Source organism: Pyxicephalus adspersus, chromosome 5, assembly GCF_032062135.1.
Source record: "Pyxicephalus adspersus chromosome 5, UCB_Pads_2.0, whole genome shotgun sequence".
Lineage (NCBI taxonomy): Eukaryota > Metazoa > Chordata > Amphibia > Anura > Pyxicephalidae > Pyxicephalus > Pyxicephalus adspersus.
Window position 1 is genome coordinate 113,448,171 of NC_092862.1, and position 22,333 is coordinate 113,470,503.

The 22,333-nt window shown below is 35.9% G+C and overlaps 4 protein-coding genes across 4 annotated transcripts in view; all 4 read left to right on the forward strand.

Annotated features, from left to right (window-relative positions):
- The first annotated feature begins 352 nt into the window (after nucleotides 1-352).
- On the forward strand, nucleotides 353-2,906 carry HOXA11 (homeobox A11). The gene is made up of 2 exons (XM_072412489.1): nucleotides 353-1,007; nucleotides 2,309-2,906. The coding sequence occupies exons 1-2, from the start codon at nucleotides 353-355 to the stop codon at nucleotides 2,539-2,541; spliced, it is 888 nt and encodes a 295-aa protein (XP_072268590.1). The 3' UTR covers nucleotides 2,542-2,906.
- A 7,091-nt stretch (nucleotides 2,907-9,997) lies between these two features.
- On the forward strand, nucleotides 9,998-12,197 carry HOXA10 (homeobox A10). Its single transcript, XM_072413453.1, has 2 exons — nucleotides 9,998-10,814; nucleotides 11,619-12,197. Exons 1-2 carry the CDS (start codon nucleotides 10,004-10,006, stop codon nucleotides 11,891-11,893), a joined length of 1,086 nt encoding a protein of 361 aa, XP_072269554.1. The 5' UTR covers nucleotides 9,998-10,003; the 3' UTR covers nucleotides 11,894-12,197.
- Nucleotides 12,198-16,940: 4,743 nt separating this feature from the next.
- On the forward strand, nucleotides 16,941-19,260 carry HOXA9 (homeobox A9). The gene is made up of 2 exons (XM_072412484.1): nucleotides 16,941-17,651; nucleotides 18,014-19,260. Exons 1-2 carry the CDS (start codon nucleotides 17,120-17,122, stop codon nucleotides 18,250-18,252), a joined length of 771 nt encoding a protein of 256 aa, XP_072268585.1. The 5' UTR covers nucleotides 16,941-17,119; the 3' UTR covers nucleotides 18,253-19,260.
- Nucleotides 19,261-21,828: 2,568 nt separating this feature from the next.
- HOXA3 (homeobox A3) overlaps nucleotides 21,829-22,333 on the forward strand; it is a 42,662-nt gene continuing 42,157 nt past the window's right edge. Inside the window, exon 1 of the mRNA XM_072412486.1 lies at nucleotides 21,829-22,125. The gene's annotated coding sequence lies outside the window, so the exon portion shown is untranslated. The remainder of the gene's footprint in view (nucleotides 22,126-22,333) is intronic.

A 22,333-nucleotide genomic window follows, 5' to 3' on the forward strand; every position in this document is an offset into this window, starting at 1 on the left:
AGAATCCCCTGTCTCCAGACTATGCTCTGCATGCTCAGTCCATACCAGGCATGGTTTGAAGGAAAGCACTCTCAGAGAAATGTAGGAGGAAAAAAAAAGAACATGAGCTACATTTCAGATTACATGCTTCTATGAACCTAGCAAGTGACGATCTGTTGCTTCCCTTGAGATGGCTACAAAGAAAAAGGGTCCATAGTCGCAGCTTGTCAATTTCAACATCTGATCACATGACCAGCACCTCCCTGCTAAGGATGGGGATAGATTTCCACGTCAGCTTACGTCTTCAAATTTCTACTTCACGGATCTGCTTCAAAGAGGCAGCTGCATTAGAGAATCATGTTAAGCTCAGCTAATGCGGACAGCCCGAGGTAGCCTAATGATGGATTTTGATGAGCGTGTTCCTTGTTCCTCTAACATGTATTTGCCAAGTTGCACTTACTACGTCTCGGGTCCAGATTTCTCCAGCCTTCCATCCTTTTTGCCCCAAACCCCATCTTCTCGTCCCATGCCCTATTCCTATTCTTCCAACCTACCCCAGGTACAGCCTGTGAGAGAGGTTACCTTCAGGGAGTATGCCATTGACACCTCCAGTAAGTGGCACCCCAGGAGCAATCTGCCCCATTGCTATTCAGCAGATGACATTATGCACAGAGACTGCCTTCCTGCCTCCAATACTGCTAGCATGGGGGATATGTTCGGCAAAAACGCCTCCAATGTCTACCACCCCAATGCCAACGTCTCCTCCAATTTCTATAGCACAGTGGGCAGGAATGGGGTGCTGCCACAAGCCTTTGATCAGTTCTTTGAGACAGCCTATGGCAGCACAGAAAATCAACCCTCGGACTATTCTGTGGACAAAAACTGCGACAAAGTTCCAGGACCATCGGCCACAAGTTCGGAGCCCTGCAGGGAGACAGAGGAGAAGGAGAGGAGAACAGAGAGCAGCAGCAGTCACAGCAGTTCCCAGTCATCTTCCGGCAACATTGAAGACAAAGCCAATAGCTCCAGTACGTATGAACGTAGCGCCTTTATTCTGTCACAGGCTCTGCAATCTAGCGCACCGCTGTTAAATTTTTATATGCTGTTTTATAAGCATATAAGGTTTATGGAGGGCCTTTAGATTTCCCCAACAAAACTTTGTTATAAAAGGCAGGATCACGTGTTTAGCACTGAAATTGGCCGTGAAATACCAGCGACCAATAGATGCCTTAAGACAATCCTTCCCCTTTCTTCCCTTTTAAAACTCTTGGGTCGGTTTTTGTAGAGAATATAGTCAGTAAGAATTTAGGCCAATAAAATTAAACACAAAGCAAGCCTCATGCTTTGATATGAATGAGATGTTGCTTCCCATGCCAGCAGGACTTCCCTGCCACTTTGGGAGGCTGCAAGGAGATATACAGGTGCTGCATGGGCAAAGCTTTACAACTGGGGGATGCCCAATGATTAGCCTGAAATATTATAATTAAGGTAGGAAGTCAAACAATGTTGTGATTTACCCCTAGATAATAATATTTTAGGAAATAAGAATTTTACAGTTTTGGGTTGATTATGTCTGTGAAGGTTTGTATTTATAAATGTCATGCCAGTAGTAGTGATATGTAGCTGGACTTGTATTAAAAACATTGTTTTACTATTACAGAACAAGTCTAGATGATGTGATTCACTACTAGCTATTGGTTTGTACATCACACAGAGCCAGTTAAAGTTTGTGATATTTAATCATATATATCTATAAATGTATCATAAACAAATTCATGTTATCTAAATACATGCATATATACACGTGTTTATTTATCTAGAAATTAAAAGTAAATTATATTTGTACACTTGGATCGGCTAAACATGCACAGATAACAGAAGATGTAAACACTGCATCTTTAATAAATAATTGCTCTCCTATAAAATATGAATTATATTGTATCTATTTAGTATCTATCTATTATCTATGCAGTTCTTGTGGTTCCTATGAAACTCAAGGCGTCAAATATGCAAGTTATTAAAATATTCCTATATTACAATATTATTTAGCTGTTTAGATACTAATAATAGATTATACTGTAGTTTCTACTGTAATACACGAGTCATAAAAATTATATAATCAGCAATATAAATAGAGGTTGTAAACACGTTTTGTTTAATAGAGCCCATAAGTACATTACTTTTTAACTATTTATGCCCTGAGTTGTGTGCAGTGCTACTGAGTGTCTGAACCCCTCAGGGTACAGTGATTCAGTAAATGACTTTTATTGGAGGGGATTGTAAAGCACTATTCCTCCATAACAGTAAGGTATTTATTCTTATTCCACAGGTGGACAGCGTACCCGTAAAAAGAGGTGTCCTTACACAAAATATCAAATTAGGGAACTGGAAAGGGAGTTTTTCTTCAGTGTCTATATTAACAAAGAAAAAAGGCTACAGCTTTCACGAATGCTCAATTTAACCGACCGACAAGTTAAAATATGGTTTCAAAATAGGAGAATGAAAGAGAAAAAAATTAACAGGGACCGATTGCAGTATTACTCTGCCAATCCCCTCTTATGAGAGTAACTACGTTTTCCCGGATCTGCCAAATACTTTTGTTCAGGACAAGGTCAAGCCACAAGGTTACATGTATGTGGATGTGCGTGTAACTTACAGACAATGGGAAGTACCATTTGTTCATGAACAACACATCTGGAACTTCTCTGCCTCTGATCTTGTGTCTGGACATGTGACGGGAAGGATAAGGGTAGTTCTTCCATTTTCCAGCGCCATATGCTTGGATAAAGGCAATCACCAACTATTGACACACGTTTTTGGTTGTGTTACTGGACAATTGAGGTTTTGAGCCTGATGTTGGTACAAATTCTAAAGGACCAATTACAAAATTCAGATGCGGCTATCATGTTGTTCCTATGACAAGTCTTTCTTCAGTTTGTGATCACAACCTTTCCATCATAAACAAAAATGTGTGCTGTTCCAGGAGCTGTTATTATTGCAATTAAAAATCAATAGGTCATGTGGTTTACTTAGTTTAATTTCTAAGTATCCTACTGTTGTTGGTTCTATGCGCACTTCTATCAGTCACAGCAAATGTCACCAATGTGGTCTGAGAAATATGCACTTTGTTTGCAAATATCAATCTGTGTCTGGGACTGGCCTGTGGAGTAACCACAGAAATATCAGACAAGTCCTGTATCCTATTATTATGATCTATTCCAATCAACTGTGCAGCCAGAAAATGACATAACCATCATACACAGGAAATGATCAATAATCTCCAATAGTATATATCATTCCTACATATCAAATAAAGTCACATCTATTATTTTAATCTGACTTAATGCGCCCAGTCCATAGATTATGTTTAGACGAAATCTCATTTAAATATATGTAAAATCCTAAAAGAACCAAAGTTATTAAAAGCAATTATAACATATATTTGAAAAAATATATATTAGTTTATGGGGACACGGCGCTCTATTTGTACTATCTCTATTTGAATGTATATTTCATATGCTTTACAAGTTAAGTTTAAATAAATGCCGTTTCCTTTTCATTTAAAACGTGTTTTCTTTACACATTTTTGTTTGATTAATGTTTCTCAGGTTTTGCCAGATGATCATCCTTATTTTTTTTTCTTTCTTTACACATAATACTTTTTTGTTTTGAGATAAATTAGACATTTTGCCATAGATCACGCAGCTAAAAAGGTCATTTTATGTCACTGTTTACAAATGCATTTATATGATATGTATATAGATATTGTTCCAATAAGTTTTGTTGGGATGCATGTAATCATCAGGAGAGCGCACAAGATAAATAAAACTGGTTGCAAGTACAAATCCGTTACCTTTTGTTGCCTTCTTCTCTACTCATTAAGTTACACCTGCAATCTATGATTAATAATGTGCAGACTGCATGCAACGTGCTCTCACTTTTAATAGATTTCTCCAGTAAATGCTGACGCTGCAGTCTCAGCCTGACGAGGTCACTGATTGAGAATTATTGATTGAGAGATAGATTCCATTTTCAGAAGCTATTGTCTTGGCGTTTTCTTTTTACTGGCCTAGTAGAAGGTTTAAGGCAGTAAGGTTGCATCCAATGTTTATACTTATTTCTATACTTTTATCACATGTGGGTTTGTTTTTGCCATTTTTTATATTGTGCTTTTGGTCTTTCTTTTAAGTGTGTCAGGGTTTTATTATTCCATTTTATTTTTCATTTTTTGGCCATATGCTGTTTGTACATATTTTATTGCAGAAAGACTTATCTGGCTTTGAACTTCTGCTGAGCTATTGGTGGACATCGCACATAACCTTGAGGATAGTGTCTAGGATTCTGTGATCCTCCATTGTTTACAGATTTCTTCATTGTTTTTGCTTCACTACAAGAGAACTGTCAAACATTGCCTAGGATGACGCATATCTCTAATTGTGAAAAGTGTTTATAGTGTCTTTCTCTCTATGGCACACACAGATAGGTCTAAATGGCATCAACAGCATTCTAAAAATAAGGGAGAACACTAAAGAATGGTACAATTAGGTACAAAAATGTCAGAGAAGTTTACAGGATGCTTCCTTTCTGGGTTAAATATTAACTGGTTCCTTTGCAAATGCTCCAGACCCTAGAGGCCTGCAGTTTATCCGCCAGAGTCTTTGGTCTTCTGACCCAATAAAAGCTCATGCTCTGTGTTGCTAAGGCAATTCAGCAATAAAACGTGTCTGTGATTTGTGATTTGCATATTTGGAATGCGGGGCTATAAACTAAACGCAGAGTATGCAGCCAATTTTGTGAACGTGATATCAGTACTTTCCAACAGTTGCCTGAATGGACACTGTAGCATCTCTTTAACATGATAACAAAAAAAGGAGAAAAGTGTTTCATTTACATGGGAACAGATTGGCCACACGATGGCGTTGTCCAGATCAATGTCAAAGCCGCTGTGCCAGGAGAAGCCAATGCTAGAATCTTGGCCTTTGTTCTCTTCTTATCAAGCGAGAAGACTCTAAAGACAAATAACACCTTTGTCTCAAGAGGAAAGTTTGTCAGTTACCATTTCACTAAAACAAGCTGAAGGTTTGGAAAGCACATGAAATGTATGAAAAATATATATAAAAAAAAAAATAAAATGAGTGTGGTGGATAAAGCAGACAAGGTAAGTCATCCAATACATAGTTATTCCTGATAAAGGTGTATGCAGATTGTACTATATAAACATGTAATGATCCGATATTTTATTTCACAGAACAATATATGTAGATATGTATAAGGAGGAGCTGCCTACTGCTATCACAAAATTCAGGGCTACCTGTTCTGAACTCTTTCTGGGTTAAAAAGGGGCTTGTGAGATGTGATATGGTGGAAGCTGCTATGTTTTTGACTTTCAGCCAAAGATACATTAAAAAGATAGACAGGCATACAGACAGACAGCTGCATAGCGAAACATTGAATTGCATTTTAATAATTGTTTTAAAAAAGTTATACTAAAATAATGTGTGAAAATATGGATACAAAAATTCCATACATTGCTTTCTCTGTAACAATAACTCTTCATAACCATTTTAGTAAGCACTACCTACACTAATGTACTGTTTTGTTTGTTTTTGTTTTTTGAATTGTTTTTTTCTACCAGACATATGAAAAGTTAATTCAAGCTAAATAGTTCCTGAGATTGTACAACATTAGTTACCTAACCTGAAAGCACAGAATGATTTTTAGTTTAGCAGATGAGGTCCATTCTTGCTATCTGCATTATTGTGATGGTGACAAGCAGCTTCCAATGTACTCTTGGCACACAATTCCATCACAATATAAAATCACTTATTTTTAAACAAATTTTTGTAACAATTTGGGCTGTAACAATTATGATGAGTATATGTTCGTATTTGTTTCTGCAGACTCTCTTTAAAGCCAGTCCAGGGAAATGTATAAATACTATAAAAAGGCAAATAAATACAGGGCCAAAAGTATTGTATGACCCAGTATGGTGCACTGAAAACAAATGTAACCAAATAATTAATAGCTAATATTAAACTAACTGAACTAGGAAATGTATGTTGATAACATTTTAACTGCCCTCCAAGGCTACTTTGCATTATTAAGCTGCTGTGCATTTGACATAAGACCATAAACTTTATAAGTGACCATGTTAAACTGATAAATACCAGGGTTGGAAGAATATAGTATTTGTTTTAATTCAGGCTGCCAGAAACATGGCACAGATCTGTAGGGGCAGTGAGTTTTTAAATGCACTTATAAACTTGCATATATTTGATGCCATTTTCCTGAGGTTTTATTCTCGCCCAAAGTAAAACAGTATTTGTTACCTCCGTAAACATCAACCAGTATGCCTAAAGAGCAAAAACTTTTTTTTTGTTTTGCTATTAAATGAAGTACTTCCTGTGGTATTTTGTGCACACTGTACTCACTATTGTATCGCCTGTCTGCACTGAAATATTTATATGAAATACGCTTGTGCCTTCTCCCTGATCCAGGCTAAATCAAACATTTGTTGCACTGTAGTATGTATGTTATTTAGGTATTGTGGGTTTAAACATTGATCATGTTGATGATAATTTGGAGCCAAAACCAAGTGAAGACAGTGTCTCGTCCTAAATTAATAATCTACAGTTAATTTACTAAAGGTGTATTTTCATTTTGGTGAAATTAGCCGTTTTTTTACTTCCGACACTGAATTGTGTGCAAAGGTTAGTTTGTATTTTTTCCAAATTACCTGCATTTTGCTTGGGTGTTGGAAATAAATACAAGCTTGCTTCAGAAGAATACCAATACCAAAAGAGTGTTTTTTTATATCCACGATTAATGTTAAAAAAAAAAACAAACAGAACTGTTTAGAATAAGTGTACCTAGACCTTATATAAAGGGTTATTTTAAAACAATAAAGCCCTGTTAATTCTGGGTTCATATTGACATGTACTCTAGAAGGTGTTTACACCGAAAGGTTTCAGTTGTGCTTCAGCAATAACCAAGCTCTTATATCTATGGGTGTAAAAGTATTATTGTGACATTAAAAGGCATTTGTCACCAATCTTGGCACCAGAGAGCCCTCCATCTGATTCAAAGCACCACCCTGGATCCAGTCCAGGGGAAAATGAAAGTATTTGGCAACCATACACATTCTTGACAGTTTACAGTTGTCAAATAAGAAAATAAGGACAAAAGTGATTTACAAACCGTCAAATTTTAGGAAATCTATATTATAAACAGTCACATATAGAAACAAATGTTTGCAAGGATTTCTGTTGACCCAGGAATTGTTGATGTAGTAACTTACTCCATATTATCATCGTATACAAAACAAAATACCCATTTGAATGGCAATAAATATATTATTAGTTTTCTGTATTTGGTGACTGCACACGTTTTACTAGGATTTTATGTCTGTGTTTATGTGAATTTTTAAATGTATAGTTAGGGTGTGTGGTGGCATTGCATAATTGTTGAAATAACAATGATATTCCAAAGCTGGTCGAACCTTAGACAAAAATATAGATACCACTAAAATGGAGGAGCTAGCTCTCCTAACACAACGCTAGCCGCCTGGCTATGCTAGAGGAAATTCTCTATTCACATAAGTCCCATTTGTTCTTGAAAAGAGATTCCATTCGGTATTTAAAAAGTAGTTTGGCACAAAGCACAGCTTTCACTCGCCGAATTGTTCCTCTAAGCTCCAAACTGACCATTTATCGTTTATAGTTAAGATTTAAATGTGCTGTATTAGTTTTACTTGACTGAGTTTGATGATACTAGTTTACTGTTTGCCTTGCTCTTGTTAGTGATTAAAGAAAAGAATGGATCCCGCACACCACTGGGCTATTAAACTTCATGAACTAGACGTGTGCCTGACTATAAAAGGCATCCAGATTTCTTTGTATAAACACATCTGCAAGAATCCAATCTTACATATCCACACCTTTCTTTCTATGATATGCTATTATACAACCATCCTCCTGATATTATTTACATCTGGAGGACACTGGTCTACAACAGACTCTGCTGGGCTGTAGAGTTGAACATGGCCCTTGGAACATGTGACACTGAGCCTTTTGTTGTGTCTCGTTCAGATACATGTAACAGAAACTTTTTTTGGTTTACTGAAAAAAAACGAAAAAAAAAAACGCGTTCTTTGCATTTTTAAGTAGAAATATGTAGCTGCCGGTGTTAGGATAAAATGTGTAATATACCTCTAGCTCAAATATCATTCACATTCTATGACTTTACTACAGTTGTTAAAAAAAAAACACAACAACAAAGTAAAAGCATAAACTTGCAGAACATATATATATATATATATATATATATATATATATTGTAGTATAATCTGTTAGTTTTTTTTTATTTTTGGGGCATGTGGGGCTTCTTCAAATATTTAATTATATAGAATTATTTTTACAAAGGCTGGTTGTTATACAGAGAGCAATCAGTGTGACCTGTGAATATGTTTTCTTACACACTAGCTTGTAAGCAGTTTATAAACCATCTATAATGGGAAATGTAACTAGTCAAGTATAAATAAAATATAAAGAAAACGATGTGGATGACAGAGCAGACTAGTTTGTGGGACATGTACAATGATTGGCTGTGGTCTTATTGCACTTGTATTAAAAGGAAATATTTTACAAGTTTTAAACGTGGGAGTAAAGTGTTTTACTGGGGTGCTATAAGTAGGGGATGGTTCTTGTATTCAGTAAACTCGTCCAGCAGTGCACAAACCTTGGAGAGGGCCCCAAGGCTTCCTATTCTTACAGAAACATGTGAACCCTGCTCATTTCATATGGCCTTCCCAGAAGAAAGTCACAAGTGGAGGCTAATAAAACTGTAGCACAGAGTTTAAAAAGCAGATATTTTCCTTGAGCTTGCAAAGGCAGACTAGCATGCTCTAGCAGTCTACTGATCGTCTGAAAGCCAAGGGTAAGTGCTTTGGGAATGCGTGGTTAAAAATGGTGCACTGATTTACATACTAAATCAACTAATAAACTCTCTGATTCATATGACTTTTCACACCACACATCCGAACTGAGCAATGCGGTTTGCATAGAGTAATATTTGATGAAATGATTTGTATCGTTTTTTCCTTAGTCTCTGCAACAAAAGGAAGAAAACATCACTAAAAGAAAGTCGTTGGAAAAGGCGTTCAGAATGTTTAGATTATATTAGTACATATAGTTTGTAATATATAGTATATAGTTTGTAATACTAATAACATTGTAACATTATACTTACATTTTAGTTATAGGAACCAGTAACTTGTATAACAGCACACAACACAAAAGAACAATGTTTTGTACTGTAACGGTTACCAATGAGAATATTCCACCGTTTAATATATATGTTCAGTTTTTTTGTATCAGTCAGTAGCAAAACATAAGGAATCTGTAACTAATATTAACTTCTTGTTTTTCTTTTTTAATTTTACGTCTTTGGCTGTATATAATTTCTACCAGGTCCTAGTCTTTGGCCATTAGGGATCACTTTGAAGACCACCCCAAAGAATTCTTAACATTCGCCTTCTATAACAGCCTGAACTCTTTTCTTCTTTTGTCCATTCTTACTATACACTCAACACATCTACGATTTATTTGTGTGTGAGAAGTTGTTGCATTTAGAGAAAAGATTAAATTATTTTTTGTATCAAATATTTCTAACAGAGCAAACCTGACATATTAACCTTTTTATATAAAAGCAGATATTACTTAGGTAATTATTGTTTAGGTAATGTGTTGTGGTTTATAAAGTACAGTACAAATAACTGATATGGCTACTAGAATAATGCATATTAATATGAGGTGTATTATGAGTGTATTTATATATGTCTATGACTATATATATATATATATATATATATATATATATATATTATAGAGGTCGAGCTAAGATGAACCTTTGCATACGAAACTGGACTGGGAGGGGTTGGTGCCTAGACGTGAGCTTTCATTGGCTGCATTCATTTGCCGTGGTGCAGGGGTATCTCTAATCATATTCAGCATGTTTTGCACAAGAAATGTCAGCCAGAAAGGAATATCTGCTCTCTTCGCCAAATTATTCCACAACAATGTCATGCTCAGAGAGTCCGGCTGCAAACTCTTTCCTGGTGGATTCGTTGATCAGCGGAGGCAGAGAATCTGGGGGCTACTACCAGGGAACTGGGGTCTACTTGCCACAGGCATCGGAACTGTCCTATGGGCTGCAGAGCTGTGGACTTTTCCCAGTTTTGAGCAAACGAAATGAAGGTCTCCCCCCAAATAACACAGCGGCCCCCACATCTCAGAACTATGCTCCAGGGATGGAGGTCTGGCTAGATGCCCCAAGGTCCTGCCGTGTGGAGCAGCCTGAAAGCCAAGCAAGCACCTCCTGCTCCTTTACACAAAATATTAAAGAAGAGAACTCCTACTGCCTCTATGACTCTGACAAATGCCCTAAGACTTCAGCTGCAACTGACCTGTCCACTTTCCCAAGGGTTAATTCTGAGGCTAGCCCTGGCCACAATGCCAGCTCTGTTCCAGTGCCAGGCTACTTCCGCCTCTCCCAGGCATATGGCTCTTCCAAAGGCTATGGTGCTGCCGGGCAGATTGCTGCACCGCAACATTTTGTACCACAGCCCCAGGTTCGGTTTGACCAGCCCCTGCCTTTGTCTTCGATGCCTGCAGACAACGCACGGAAAGACGCAGCCGACTCGCCCACTAGCAAGCTCCCACCAGCAGCCCAGCAGCGAGCAGAGGAGGAGGCTCATCACACGTCTTCATCCGGCGCTGAGGATTCTTCCCCGGCTCCATCTGACAGCAGCAAACATTCCCCGGAGAAAGACACCGGAGGTGAGCACTCACTCTTCTACGTGAAATTACATCACAAAGGGAAGGGGCATATTACCAGAGATCACAGAGGAAGCCCTTTCTTTTTATTATGATCCTTTGAACTATTTAATAATTGGGCGTGAGGACGTCATAAAAATCATGTCCATCCTAAACTTTACACCACATGCTTAACTCTGCTTTGTCTTAGAGGAAGTAGAGACCCACTATAAAAAAAAAAAAGTTATTTATAGGACTCCAACTGAAGAGTGTCACAGGCGCCACTACCAGCATCCCATCCAAAATATGACAGTAAATACCCCAAGTATAAGTGTTAACTAGATGTGAACTGCCCTCTGCTTCCCTGAATAGTGTCCAACACTGTGCAAGGCTCTGGCCTGTGGTTCCTGCTATATATATATATATATATATATATATATATATATATATTAATATAGAGTGTGTGTTAAATAATTACAGGAACGCACACATTATGTATTTTTTATACCACATTTATTTCTAATAATCAATGTGATACACAAGCTGTTAATACAGAGTCTAAGCTAAGACTTTCTCAAATTAACAATATGCGGCATTTAAGTATTGCCCCCAATTCTAATCTTCATTTCACTCCTGCAGTTCAATTAAATATATTGCGGTAAAATGTATATATTACAGTGTGAAACAGTAACTACTACATACTAGAATCAAGTTCATAATAGAAACAGCAGTAGCACTAGGTGGTAGTAACATTACATACACAATAATCATAATTGGCAGTATACAAATATAAGATATATATATATTTATTTTTATACTTTTTTTTAGGTAACTCCAAAAATGAAAATTCGGCTAACTGGTTAACAGCTAAAAGTGGAAGGAAGAAACGTTGCCCTTACACCAAGCACCAAACCCTAGAACTGGAAAAGGAATTTCTATTCAATATGTACCTTACTCGAGAGCGGCGCCTAGAGATCAGCCGCAGTGTCCACCTTTCAGACAGACAAGTGAAAATCTGGTTTCAGAACCGCAGAATGAAACTCAAGAAGATGAACCGAGAAAACAGAATTCGAGAGCTCACAGCCAACTTCAACTTCTCCTGATGATCCTGCACACCTTTTGCTTTTCTCTTTTTTCCAATGTATCAGAGAGCCAGTACTCATACATGGTTTATTCTCACCTTAATGGACTGACAGTTCAATACATGACCAGTATAATAATAATACCACCCTACTTTCTTGTTAACCTGGGGTTAAAGCCATAATTGCACACATGTCTTTAAGAGCTTTTTATTATAATTATTATTTTATTTTTTTTGTTTATTTTTTAGACTAAGATATTTTTTATGGAAAATATTTGCAGTGAATAGTCATCATAGAAAGAGCATATTGTTATTTGTACATTTTAAAGTCTTAATGCCTTTTTTGTTGCATCTGGCACTGCATTTTTATATTATTTTTATTCTGCAAAAGAAAGGGGTTTATCATGTTAGGTGGGTATAGAACTAGTAACATTTTTTCCATGTAATTGGGTTGGTGAAATACTCATCATTTCCTCAGGAAATTATATATATATTTATGTATATATATATATATATATATACATACATACATATTGGAGGATAATGAGATCTACGTTCTGTGTTGTTTTGCTGGTTTTAGGGAAGTAGGGTAGGCATGACTGTTATGACAATTTGTTACAGATTATATATGATAACAGCAGAGAAGAAGCACACCTTAACCATCAATGGTTACCCATCTTACTTGCATTGTTTTAGTATGTTTCTTATATATATTTTTTTGTTTTGAATACTGCAGAAGCTGACATACAAATGAAGCCTTGATAAAGGGAAATACTCGCATTCCGCCCAAAATACTGTGAATTTACATGCTTTAATTTACAAGATTATAAGCGCAGAAAAATGACTTTATAGATGCAAATATGTGTAAATGTTTATTATTATTAAAGCCAATGTTTCTGGGACAAATGCGTTTTATGTTAACTTTAATGTGCGTTCTTTATCCATGGACACCTTACTTTAATCCAGATAAATTAATACTGTTATGCTGCTGTTTGTGAACAGGCGATGTTTATGATCTCAATGAAGAATCAAATAAAATGCAATGAATCCTTCCTACTTTTTTTACCTCTTATGTGGCTGTTTATCCTTAGTTTTTTTTATCTTCTCAAGAACTTTTACAACAGCACAAGTTGGCTAAACCCCCCTGCAATTACCATAGGAATCCATTTAAATATTACCTAGACAGTCGTAATTTGTCTGGGCTATATAGCAATGGTGCTGTAAGGTTTGTCGGCTTTTGTTCAGTTTTATGACTTGCTAGTATATCTGGATTGTTGCAGAGCTAGACGAAGGCTTTCAGTTGAGCAAGGAACTGCTTAGACAGAGGAAGCAAATAACAAGAGGAGATGGGATTGATTTTTTTTAATCTGAAAAACAAGAAGTTGTCCACTTCCATCTGGGAAAACATAGCAGTGACCCAAACTGACATTGACGAGAGCCCAAGGTGAGGTTGATTGCGCATTGCGCACTGACTTTACGCAGATCACTTTCTTTGAATATTTGGCACACTTTGCATATAGGATTGCTTTGTTTAATAGGAGTCTATGGCCAGGAATTGTTTTGTTAGGAATCAACTGCATGCAGCAGCACAGCTACACGTCTACCTCTCACACACGCTAACATGTGTCCATCTTACATGCATGCTACATGAATATGTAAGTTCCATAAGGCCTGGGTCCTATATATGCAGTATATATACTAACCCGTTACTTTGATGACTGTCCTGTGTTTTAGAGCATGTTTTGGCTTGCAGGGGCACTGATTGCACGCCTACCAAACCGCGGGACTTGCTAAACGCATTGGGATTTCTTCTTTTAGCGGATCTTTTGGAGGTCGGCAACCATAAAATAATAATTCTGAACTGGCCTGTGATTTAGGTAGTTTCATGTTGTTGGGGCTAAAGCTTTCTCTCGACAACAAGAAACTGCCTTATTCACATCAGTGAAAATCTTCATCTGTTATGGAAGTGCTGGGTCCATCCGTGAGCTCCTATTTTTTGCTGTGTAGGTGCCCAGGGAAATGTTATTTATTACCAACTTAAGAAAATAAAGATTGCTTAAATGTACACTTTTTTATTTGGATACATTCGTGACTTTGGGTTAATCGCTGATAGGTGCACACTGCAAGAAATGTATAAATATATGTTTTGTAATTGCATGTATGAGGTTTGCCAGAATCACATGTTCTAATGTACTGAAGGAGTAAAGAGTTTCTCTTGACTCAAGTGTGAACACAGGCTTGGGTGCAAAAGGCTCCTTAAGTAAAACAGACCTTGTTTAAATGCTGTATACATGCTGCAATCCTGGAGTGCCTCTCTATAGTCTGGTATATATTAATGATCGTATTCTTAGTGGTGATATTCCTATACACACACCTTTAGGATAACATTTATAAGCCAAAGCATGAAGGAAAAGTATGGGGGACTGCCTGTTATAATGGCTTCCTGCTTACAAGGCCTAGGTTACGATCATTATTACAAGCCTATAGTCTGACATTCCTCAGAGCCTCCCCACCAGCACAGCCAGGGAAACAAGCAGACTCACAGCAAAATAAGCCAGACAGAACATAGACAGACTCGTATCATTTGCTTATTAGGGAATAGGCTCTGCTTGAAATTGAACCTCTAACTCAACAGCTTATACGATATTTCACAAAAATTTGGGTTTGCTTTTATCCTAAAAAAAAAAAATACAAAAGAAGAAAAAAAAAATCATTGCACACAGGTAGGAGATATTATATTTATTATTATCATTATTCTTTTTATTTTCTAAATCTAATAAGAACATCATTATTCATACCCTTTCACATTAAAACAATACAGATCACACACACACACACGCACGCACACACACACACACATATACATACACACACATATGTGTGAGTGTTTACATATGCTCATACACAGAAATAAAACAGAAATATAAGACACTGTAAATATATTCCTATTAATAATGTTATATGCATCAACAATACTAAACTTACAAAATCGTACAGCATACAATTTCTAATTGTTATTTGAAAGTATAGTCATTAATATTGTTTTACTAAACTGCAGAAGTCATTAGTAGAACAAACATCAACAATAATGATAGCAAAAGAAATTATTATTGATAATAATGATAACAATGGTAATAATAACAATGATATTAAAACAGCAAATGCAAACGTGACAAAACAAAAAAACTTTGATTGAAGCCCCTCCCACTCATGTTTCCCATAGAAAGCCAGTATTATTACTGATTGTTAAAAAGCATAGTAAACGCCTACAAATTCAGATATACATGTATGTGTGTATATATATATATATATATATATATTTATACATATGCATATATACATATATATATATATATGTGTGTGTGTGTACGCACATACTTTAGATTTAGGTTATATTATTTATTTTGATGATTTTATCTTTGAAATTCTCTTTTTTTTTCTTTATTTCATTTTTTTTACATTATACCAATACATTGTTACTCTTGCTTATTTTCTTTCCTCAATAATTATTATTATCTTTTTTGGATGTAGTGAATTTTTCGTTGATGTAGGTATTACAGAATTGTATAAAGGTTTAAACATGTTTGAAATATTATTTATAACAATCTGAACGTTTTTAGCTCTGAGGCATTTTAGTTACTATAATTACAACTTATGGACAGAACAGGAGATTTGTGGTTTGTAAAAAGTAATTTTTTTCTTCTGAAAATAATTCAATGAAAAATCATAAAATATTGCCATGATGGTGCTTTGAGCATCGGAGTTTTTTTTATACCGCAATCGAAATACACACATGCGATAAAGGCATATTTCTGTTAAGGAAGATGAGGATATAGATATATAGAATGATAGATCGCAGTTCTTAACAATGGACTTGATCTGAGTCCTGTGCTCAGTTTGCAGTGTAACCCTCAGCAGTGTCCTTATTATTTGGTTTCACAAGCTCTTGTTGGACTGTGCTGATATGCCAGCTGCAATGCTACTGTTGTTAATACAAATTCAAATAAAATGTGGTGAGTGCAATATAGTTTTATTGCTATTGGTCAATATCTGCAAACTAAAGCAAAGGTTTCTCGCTGGAGATTTGGTATCTCTCTGTACATTTGCCCACAATAATCCACGCCCTAATTCCCCTTCCTTTGTATGTGACTGTGGTCTCTTTTATTATCGTTATTTTATATTCTCCTTGATCGCTGTTATCCTGAAAACATTTCTTTATCAGTCTGATACACAGGCTGAACTCATCCAGGTATATATTTTAGAAGATATAAGGGGTGCACAAATCTATTTTGTTTCTCCCTGTATTTTCACCATGCTCATGTTAATGTCACTTTGTACCATGCCCACAAAAAGTGCACTGCTGCACCTACTTCATCCCTGCATGGCCTTACAGAGGTAATTGGTTGCACAATAGCCTGTTCCGTAATTATAATGAATTACAACCCTGCCTTTTTAACAACAGTGCTTCTGTATATCCGGTTATATTAATATATGCAATTGTGCTCCAGCAGTAAAACTCATCAAATAACGAAAATTTAGATTTTTTTGTATTTGATCAGGATTTATGAATTAGGTTACTTCTACTATTTATAGAAAATGTTACTGTGAGTATATTAGCACTGGGGAGACTTGGAAGAAATCTGCAGCTACTTGCTGTGATATAGCCATGTTGGTAGATAAAAGCACAATAGTAAATGGAGAGGTTGCACACAGGGAATAAGAAAGCCAAGGAATATATAACTAGCCATAAGACCCTCCTTCCTGAACCGCACCTATACTATCTTTATTTGTGCAATTACAAATAGCGATGGTTCCATATTCCCTGCTTTATGGAGTCCAAATATAAAGTGATGATTTTCTGTGCACTATAGAGAATACCTACATCCTACTGAGTGATTAATAATGATGTAAAATAGTCCCTGAAATGGTAGCAAAGGAAAAAATTTTGATCTTTTAATCTCAGTTGGCCACAATTAAAGGGGACTACATTGTATAACTCAAATATCCTTTTGCATAAAAACATATGGCTTTGCTATAAAAAATTATGACTGGAAAACACTGACCCATTAATAGCCTGCGGACTGATTTATACCTTATTGTTCTGCTGCACAGTCACATGGCCTGGGCAGCCAATAGGAATGCAGTCTGCCTTCAACTTATTAGGTGACTGTACTTCTTTGTAGGACCAAGTTGTTACATGAAATCTGCAGTTTCATAATTTCAGGAGGTCCAGCTCTGTTCAATAGCAATGTCGACTTCTGGGACTCTGAGCAATTATTATGTGGACTCTTTCATAATTCACGAGGGTGACGATCTGGTCCAGTCTAGATATGGCTCTGGTTCACTGGCTCAGCCACCAAGGCAGACAGCCCTGGGAGAACACCCTGAATACACTCCGTGCAGCTTTCAATCTAAAACTTCAGTATTTAGCAGCCCATGGAACCCAGTGCATCCTCAGACTGCTAATAACGTGTCCAGTGTGTACCATCCCTATGTGCATCATCAAGCACCAATAACAGCTTCAGATGGCAGGTATATGCGGTCATGGCTGGATCCCATGCCAGGATCATTGTCTTTCACAGGCTTACCATCCAGCAGACACTACGGTATTAAACCTGAGCCGCTTTCCAGCAGGAGGGGGGATTGCACCACGTTTGATGCTCACACTTTGTCTTTGTCTGATTATGCTTGTGGCTCTCCGGCTGACAGGGAAAAGCAAAATAACGACGGTGCTGCTGGAGAAAGCCTTACAAATGGAGAGAAGCCTCCCATAGACCCAAGTAAGTGTTTGCAATATATAGATGTAATGTACTGTATAGCTACAGGGAGCATGGATCTTTTAAATATGCTATTGGAGATTGCTCTAGTTTTTAGTGGGGCTCCATTTTTTAAAACACATTGCATTTACATTTACAAAAAATAAATGATATGGAATGGACGCTTAGACTATGGCAAATCAGGTGGATTGTATCAATAAAGCAGATCTATAGTGGGGTAGTAAGTGGGCGTGGGCTGATATTTGAAATGCATATTTTAGGATTTGTCTCAGCAGAAAAGCACTATCCATGCATGCATGCACCTTTTCTGTATAGGGCATTGTAAACATGACTTGAAAAATGTCCTCTCTCTTCTTCTTCCCCAGACAACCCAGCTGCTAATTGGCTGCATGCAAGATCCACCAGGAAAAAACGCTGCCCCTACACCAAGCATCAGACACTGGAACTGGAAAAAGAGTTTTTATTTAATATGTATCTCACAAGGGACAGGAGGTATGAGGTTGCAAGACTCCTCAATCTTACAGAGAGACAAGTTAAAATTTGGTTCCAAAACAGAAGGATGAAAATGAAAAAAATTAACAAGGATCGATCAAAGGACGAATAATGGATGGATTGACTCAAACAAGTGATGCTACTGTATCCAGGCCTCAATTTTTATTTCCTTCTGATAAAACGTTAACAAAACCCAGAACCATCACAGTTATGGTTTACCAGTGCTATCAAAGAGGTATTGTTAATTCCTTAAATTATTTCACGAACAAAGCAAAGGGGCATTAGGGTGGGCTGACTTACAAGAAAAAATCTACCTGTTCTACAAAACAGACTACCTTCATTTTGTGCACAAATATATATTGTACAGACTAGCCGATTAGTAGTTATAATTATTATTATTATTTGCTCTCTGTGCAGCAGGGAAATCTGCTGGTATACTTGAATAATGTGTTTTATGTAGTGAATCTGTGACCGATTTATGTGCGTGAATGTCGTACACAACTGCGATCTAGGACTAAATTGAACTCAGGTTGTTTAAAATAAGGTTAGTTTTAGTACACAAGCTTGTAACGTTATTTGTTCCCTCATTATATATATGGATATATCTATAGACAGCTAAGTACATTGTTGGAAAATGATCCGATTGACCTGTAAAGTATTAACCTCAGTAACGTGGCAATCAAACATATACAACAATCTGAAATTTAGTATACGATCAGGTATACTACTAATGTCAGTCCTGTATACTGTCTATGAATAGAAGATGATGGAGAAAAGGTTTAAAAAGTGCACGTTTGGGCACTGAGAAGCTGATGTCAAACTCGATCTACATATATATTAAGAATAATATATATATGCAGAGGAAAGGTTCTACTACCTATAGCTTGTGTTATGTCCTACTTGTTCACTGTATTGAAGCTAAATTTATTAAGAAAAATAAATTATACACAGTAAAATTAAATTGGGTATATTTCTATCTTTAAACAATAAAATAATAATTTATTCCTAACAGAACTCTTTATATTTACAATAGTTACCTCATGGCCTGTTGACCAAATTATTGTGCTGAAAATATTCTTTTTTTTTGTTCAAATAAAATTATTTTTGTTAGTTGTAATAAGGCTTTTTATGTTGTTATTCCACAGAGCAATGAGTGTTAAGTAACTCTATGTATCTTCTATATTTCCATTTATATATTATACAAACAGAGCAGCGAATTTTAAGTAATTCGTTGTATTTACAATATATATATATATATATATATATATATATATATATTTATTTGTTAGGATATCTTTGACTATTACAAAGTTTGGTTTTCTCTGGACCAAAATAAAACACAAACAATATATTTGCAGACTGTGCAGCGAATTTTAAGTAATTCGTTGTATTTACAATATATATATATATATATATATATATATATATATATTTATTTGTTAGGACCATGGTGGAAAAAGTACATACTGAATACTTACTGATAACCAAGTTGATTGTGATCACGTGGTGAATCCATATTATATTTGTTTCCAGTGATTTTTCCAAGTCTCTCCCCCCTCATCGAACTTTAGGAAACAATTTGATGGCCTAAAACAAAAAACCTTGTCGCCTTTTGCACATTTGGGGGGAAATGCATAGTTTGAGAACCAGTTTGGTAAAACAAGTCAGCTCACTTAAAACTCAAGTCCTGACAGAGGATGTTGTTGGGAAAATGTTTGAGCCATATAGTGCAATAAAAGAAAATGACTGCTGTTAGGTTTATGGAGTGCAAACCGCTGCAGGCTTTTCAGCAAAATCTGGAGAACATGCCAATGTTTTCTTCAATCCTGCATAATTATCCAGGAGAGGTTTGGTGAGATATACAAACATGCAAGTTACAAGAATATTTGTTTTTATTTATTATGTTCGGGGCTTGTGTGGTTCCAATAATGGCATCTGCATTTATTTTAAAAGAATGGTCACTGCTGTTTAGGTAAGGAAAAAATAATTGCAGCCTTTTCCGGGCACTTGGGACGCCCTCTGTTGTTACAGGCAAAAAAAGGAACTTCAAAAGAATGGACACTAAAAGTGTGCAATAAATGGCTGGTCTGCAAACTGTCTGGAATTCGCCTCTTAATGACTTTATAGCTGTCCAGCCGCAATTAAGATTTTCTACAGAAGCCTTTTCATTTGTTTTGTCTGGCGGATTTAGATAATGTGCAGAGCGGAAATAACTATCTCTCATTGTTCAGCAACATTGAAATCTTTAGCTTTTGTACAGTTATAAGATCAACTGTTTGCCAGGGCAGACAGCAAAACATCCACATGTTGTTTTATACTGGTTGGGAAATGCTGGTAACAAACAGCACAGGGTTATTTCCTTGAATGCATGCAATTATTGCATTTGTCCAGCAGATGGCAGCATAACACCGTCAAATAGAAGGTTTTTCCAGCAGATCCACCCAAAAGGAAGCTGTTTTTTTAATCCCCCTCCCTTTTTCTCTTGCTAAGATTTAATGCCATTGAATTCTACACACAGGCTCCATCCAAAGGCTTTTTATGTGTTTCTTTATGCCACTGACTAAATAAGATTATTAGATGGTGGATTTTAGCATTTTAAATATCCAATAGGTTGTTTTATTATAGGCTGTTTTTTTTAGGGAAAGTAAACCAGTCACCAGTGTATATATATATATATATATATATATGTATATATATCGGTCATCGTTATTGTCACCCCTGGCTAAAACTCACAGGATCCATGTTGGATTTTAAATGCTACTTGTTATCATCTAAAAATAAGATCCACGAGTTAGTTTATTAAGATAAAATATATTATTGTTTGAGTATTGTTTGCCTTTGCTGTGTAGATATATCAAATATAGTGTGTGTACTATAAATACACATTTACAATTAACTGGGTAGTGATATTTTGTCTGAGCTTACACATGTATAAAGCACCAACATGTTTGAATATTTTTTTTAGAAAATAATAACGCTATATACAACCGGGAACAGGACTGAAAATAGATAGAAAATAAATGTTTAATATTTTTTTGTTACAATTTATTTGTTTTTACTATAGTTATTTTTTTATTTTACTTTTTTATTTATTTATTTTTGTGCTTTTTATATAATATACCTTATATATAGGTATCTGCCTATATTTATACACATATATAAGTTTATGTATCAAATAATATATGCAGCTACTACATTTGTAAGATTGTATACAATAAATCTGTAAATGTGCATTTGTACATCTCGGAAAAAAAGTAATATTTCACCCAGCACAAAGTACACATGTATATATTAACTCCTCCTGAACATAGTAAACCGGAAAAAAATATTTTATATTTACTGGTGTGTATTCTTGCAATTTTGTATTGTTTTATACAAATCTGTCTGTCAGCCAACTCTCTTCCACAATTTAGAACTTCATACATATATACATTGTGATGTAACAGCAATAATTTGGATAACATGTAGTAATAAGATGTTTTTATTTATTCTTCCATGTTGCTCTCATAATGCAGATTTTGATTCATAGTCTTAATCTTTACTATGTATTTAATCTGCAAACATCACATACTTCTATCACATAATAATATAAACATACTGAAATAAAAAAAAAGTCTGAAAATAACATTTTTGATGCCTGAGAAAGTAGAATTCTTTAAAATGTGTTGGAAATTCAGAGATTAATGCGTGGGAACCGCTTTGTAGAACAGATGAGAGGGCTATATCTTTTTAAGGTAGAATTTCCGGAGCAATCCCATTGAGCGTTTCAAGTTTATGATGTGCAATATAAAAGGTTGTAAAAGCTATCTGTGTAGCACAGTCTACAGCCGGGGAGAAGGGCTCATTTTACCAGGCGTTTGAAGAGAGGAAAGTGCTGCATGCTGGAAATGGAACTATTTATTTGTGTTTATGGACATTTTTTCGTGTCGATTCTCTTCAATTCAGCAATTCATCGGGGATTGATCAATCCAGCAGGAGGGCTCAGGTAAGTCTTTGGTGCACCCCTGTTATTGAAGATCTCAGTACGATATGAGTATGCATAAATCTTCAGCCCTGGGCTTCTGCCTATAACAATACAAGCTGGCATAAATTGTACACTTACAAGGAAATACTAATAAATGTTTGGCGTCTGATGTATTTTAATTGGCATTAAAAATGATAAATATCGTACATTGTATCTATGTTTACTATCT

Excerpts from the sequence above, each read along its gene's own strand:
- HOXA11 (XM_072412489.1), top strand. The coding sequence starts at position 353 with ATGCGGACAGCCCGAGGTAGCCTAATGATGGATTTTGATGAGCGTGTT. Across the intron at positions 1,008-2,308 it reads AGACAAAGCCAATAGCTCCA|GTGGACAGCGTACCCGTAAA; the intron begins GTACGTATGAAC and ends CTTATTCCACAG.
- HOXA10 (XM_072413453.1), top strand. The coding sequence starts at position 10,004 with ATGTCAGCCAGAAAGGAATATCTGCTCTCTTCGCCAAATTATTCCACA. Across the intron at positions 10,815-11,618 it reads CCCGGAGAAAGACACCGGAG|GTAACTCCAAAAATGAAAAT; the intron begins GTGAGCACTCAC and ends ACTTTTTTTTAG.
- HOXA9 (XM_072412484.1), top strand. The coding sequence starts at position 17,120 with ATGTCGACTTCTGGGACTCTGAGCAATTATTATGTGGACTCTTTCATA. Across the intron at positions 17,652-18,013 it reads GAAGCCTCCCATAGACCCAA|ACAACCCAGCTGCTAATTGG; the intron begins GTAAGTGTTTGC and ends CTTCTTCCCCAG.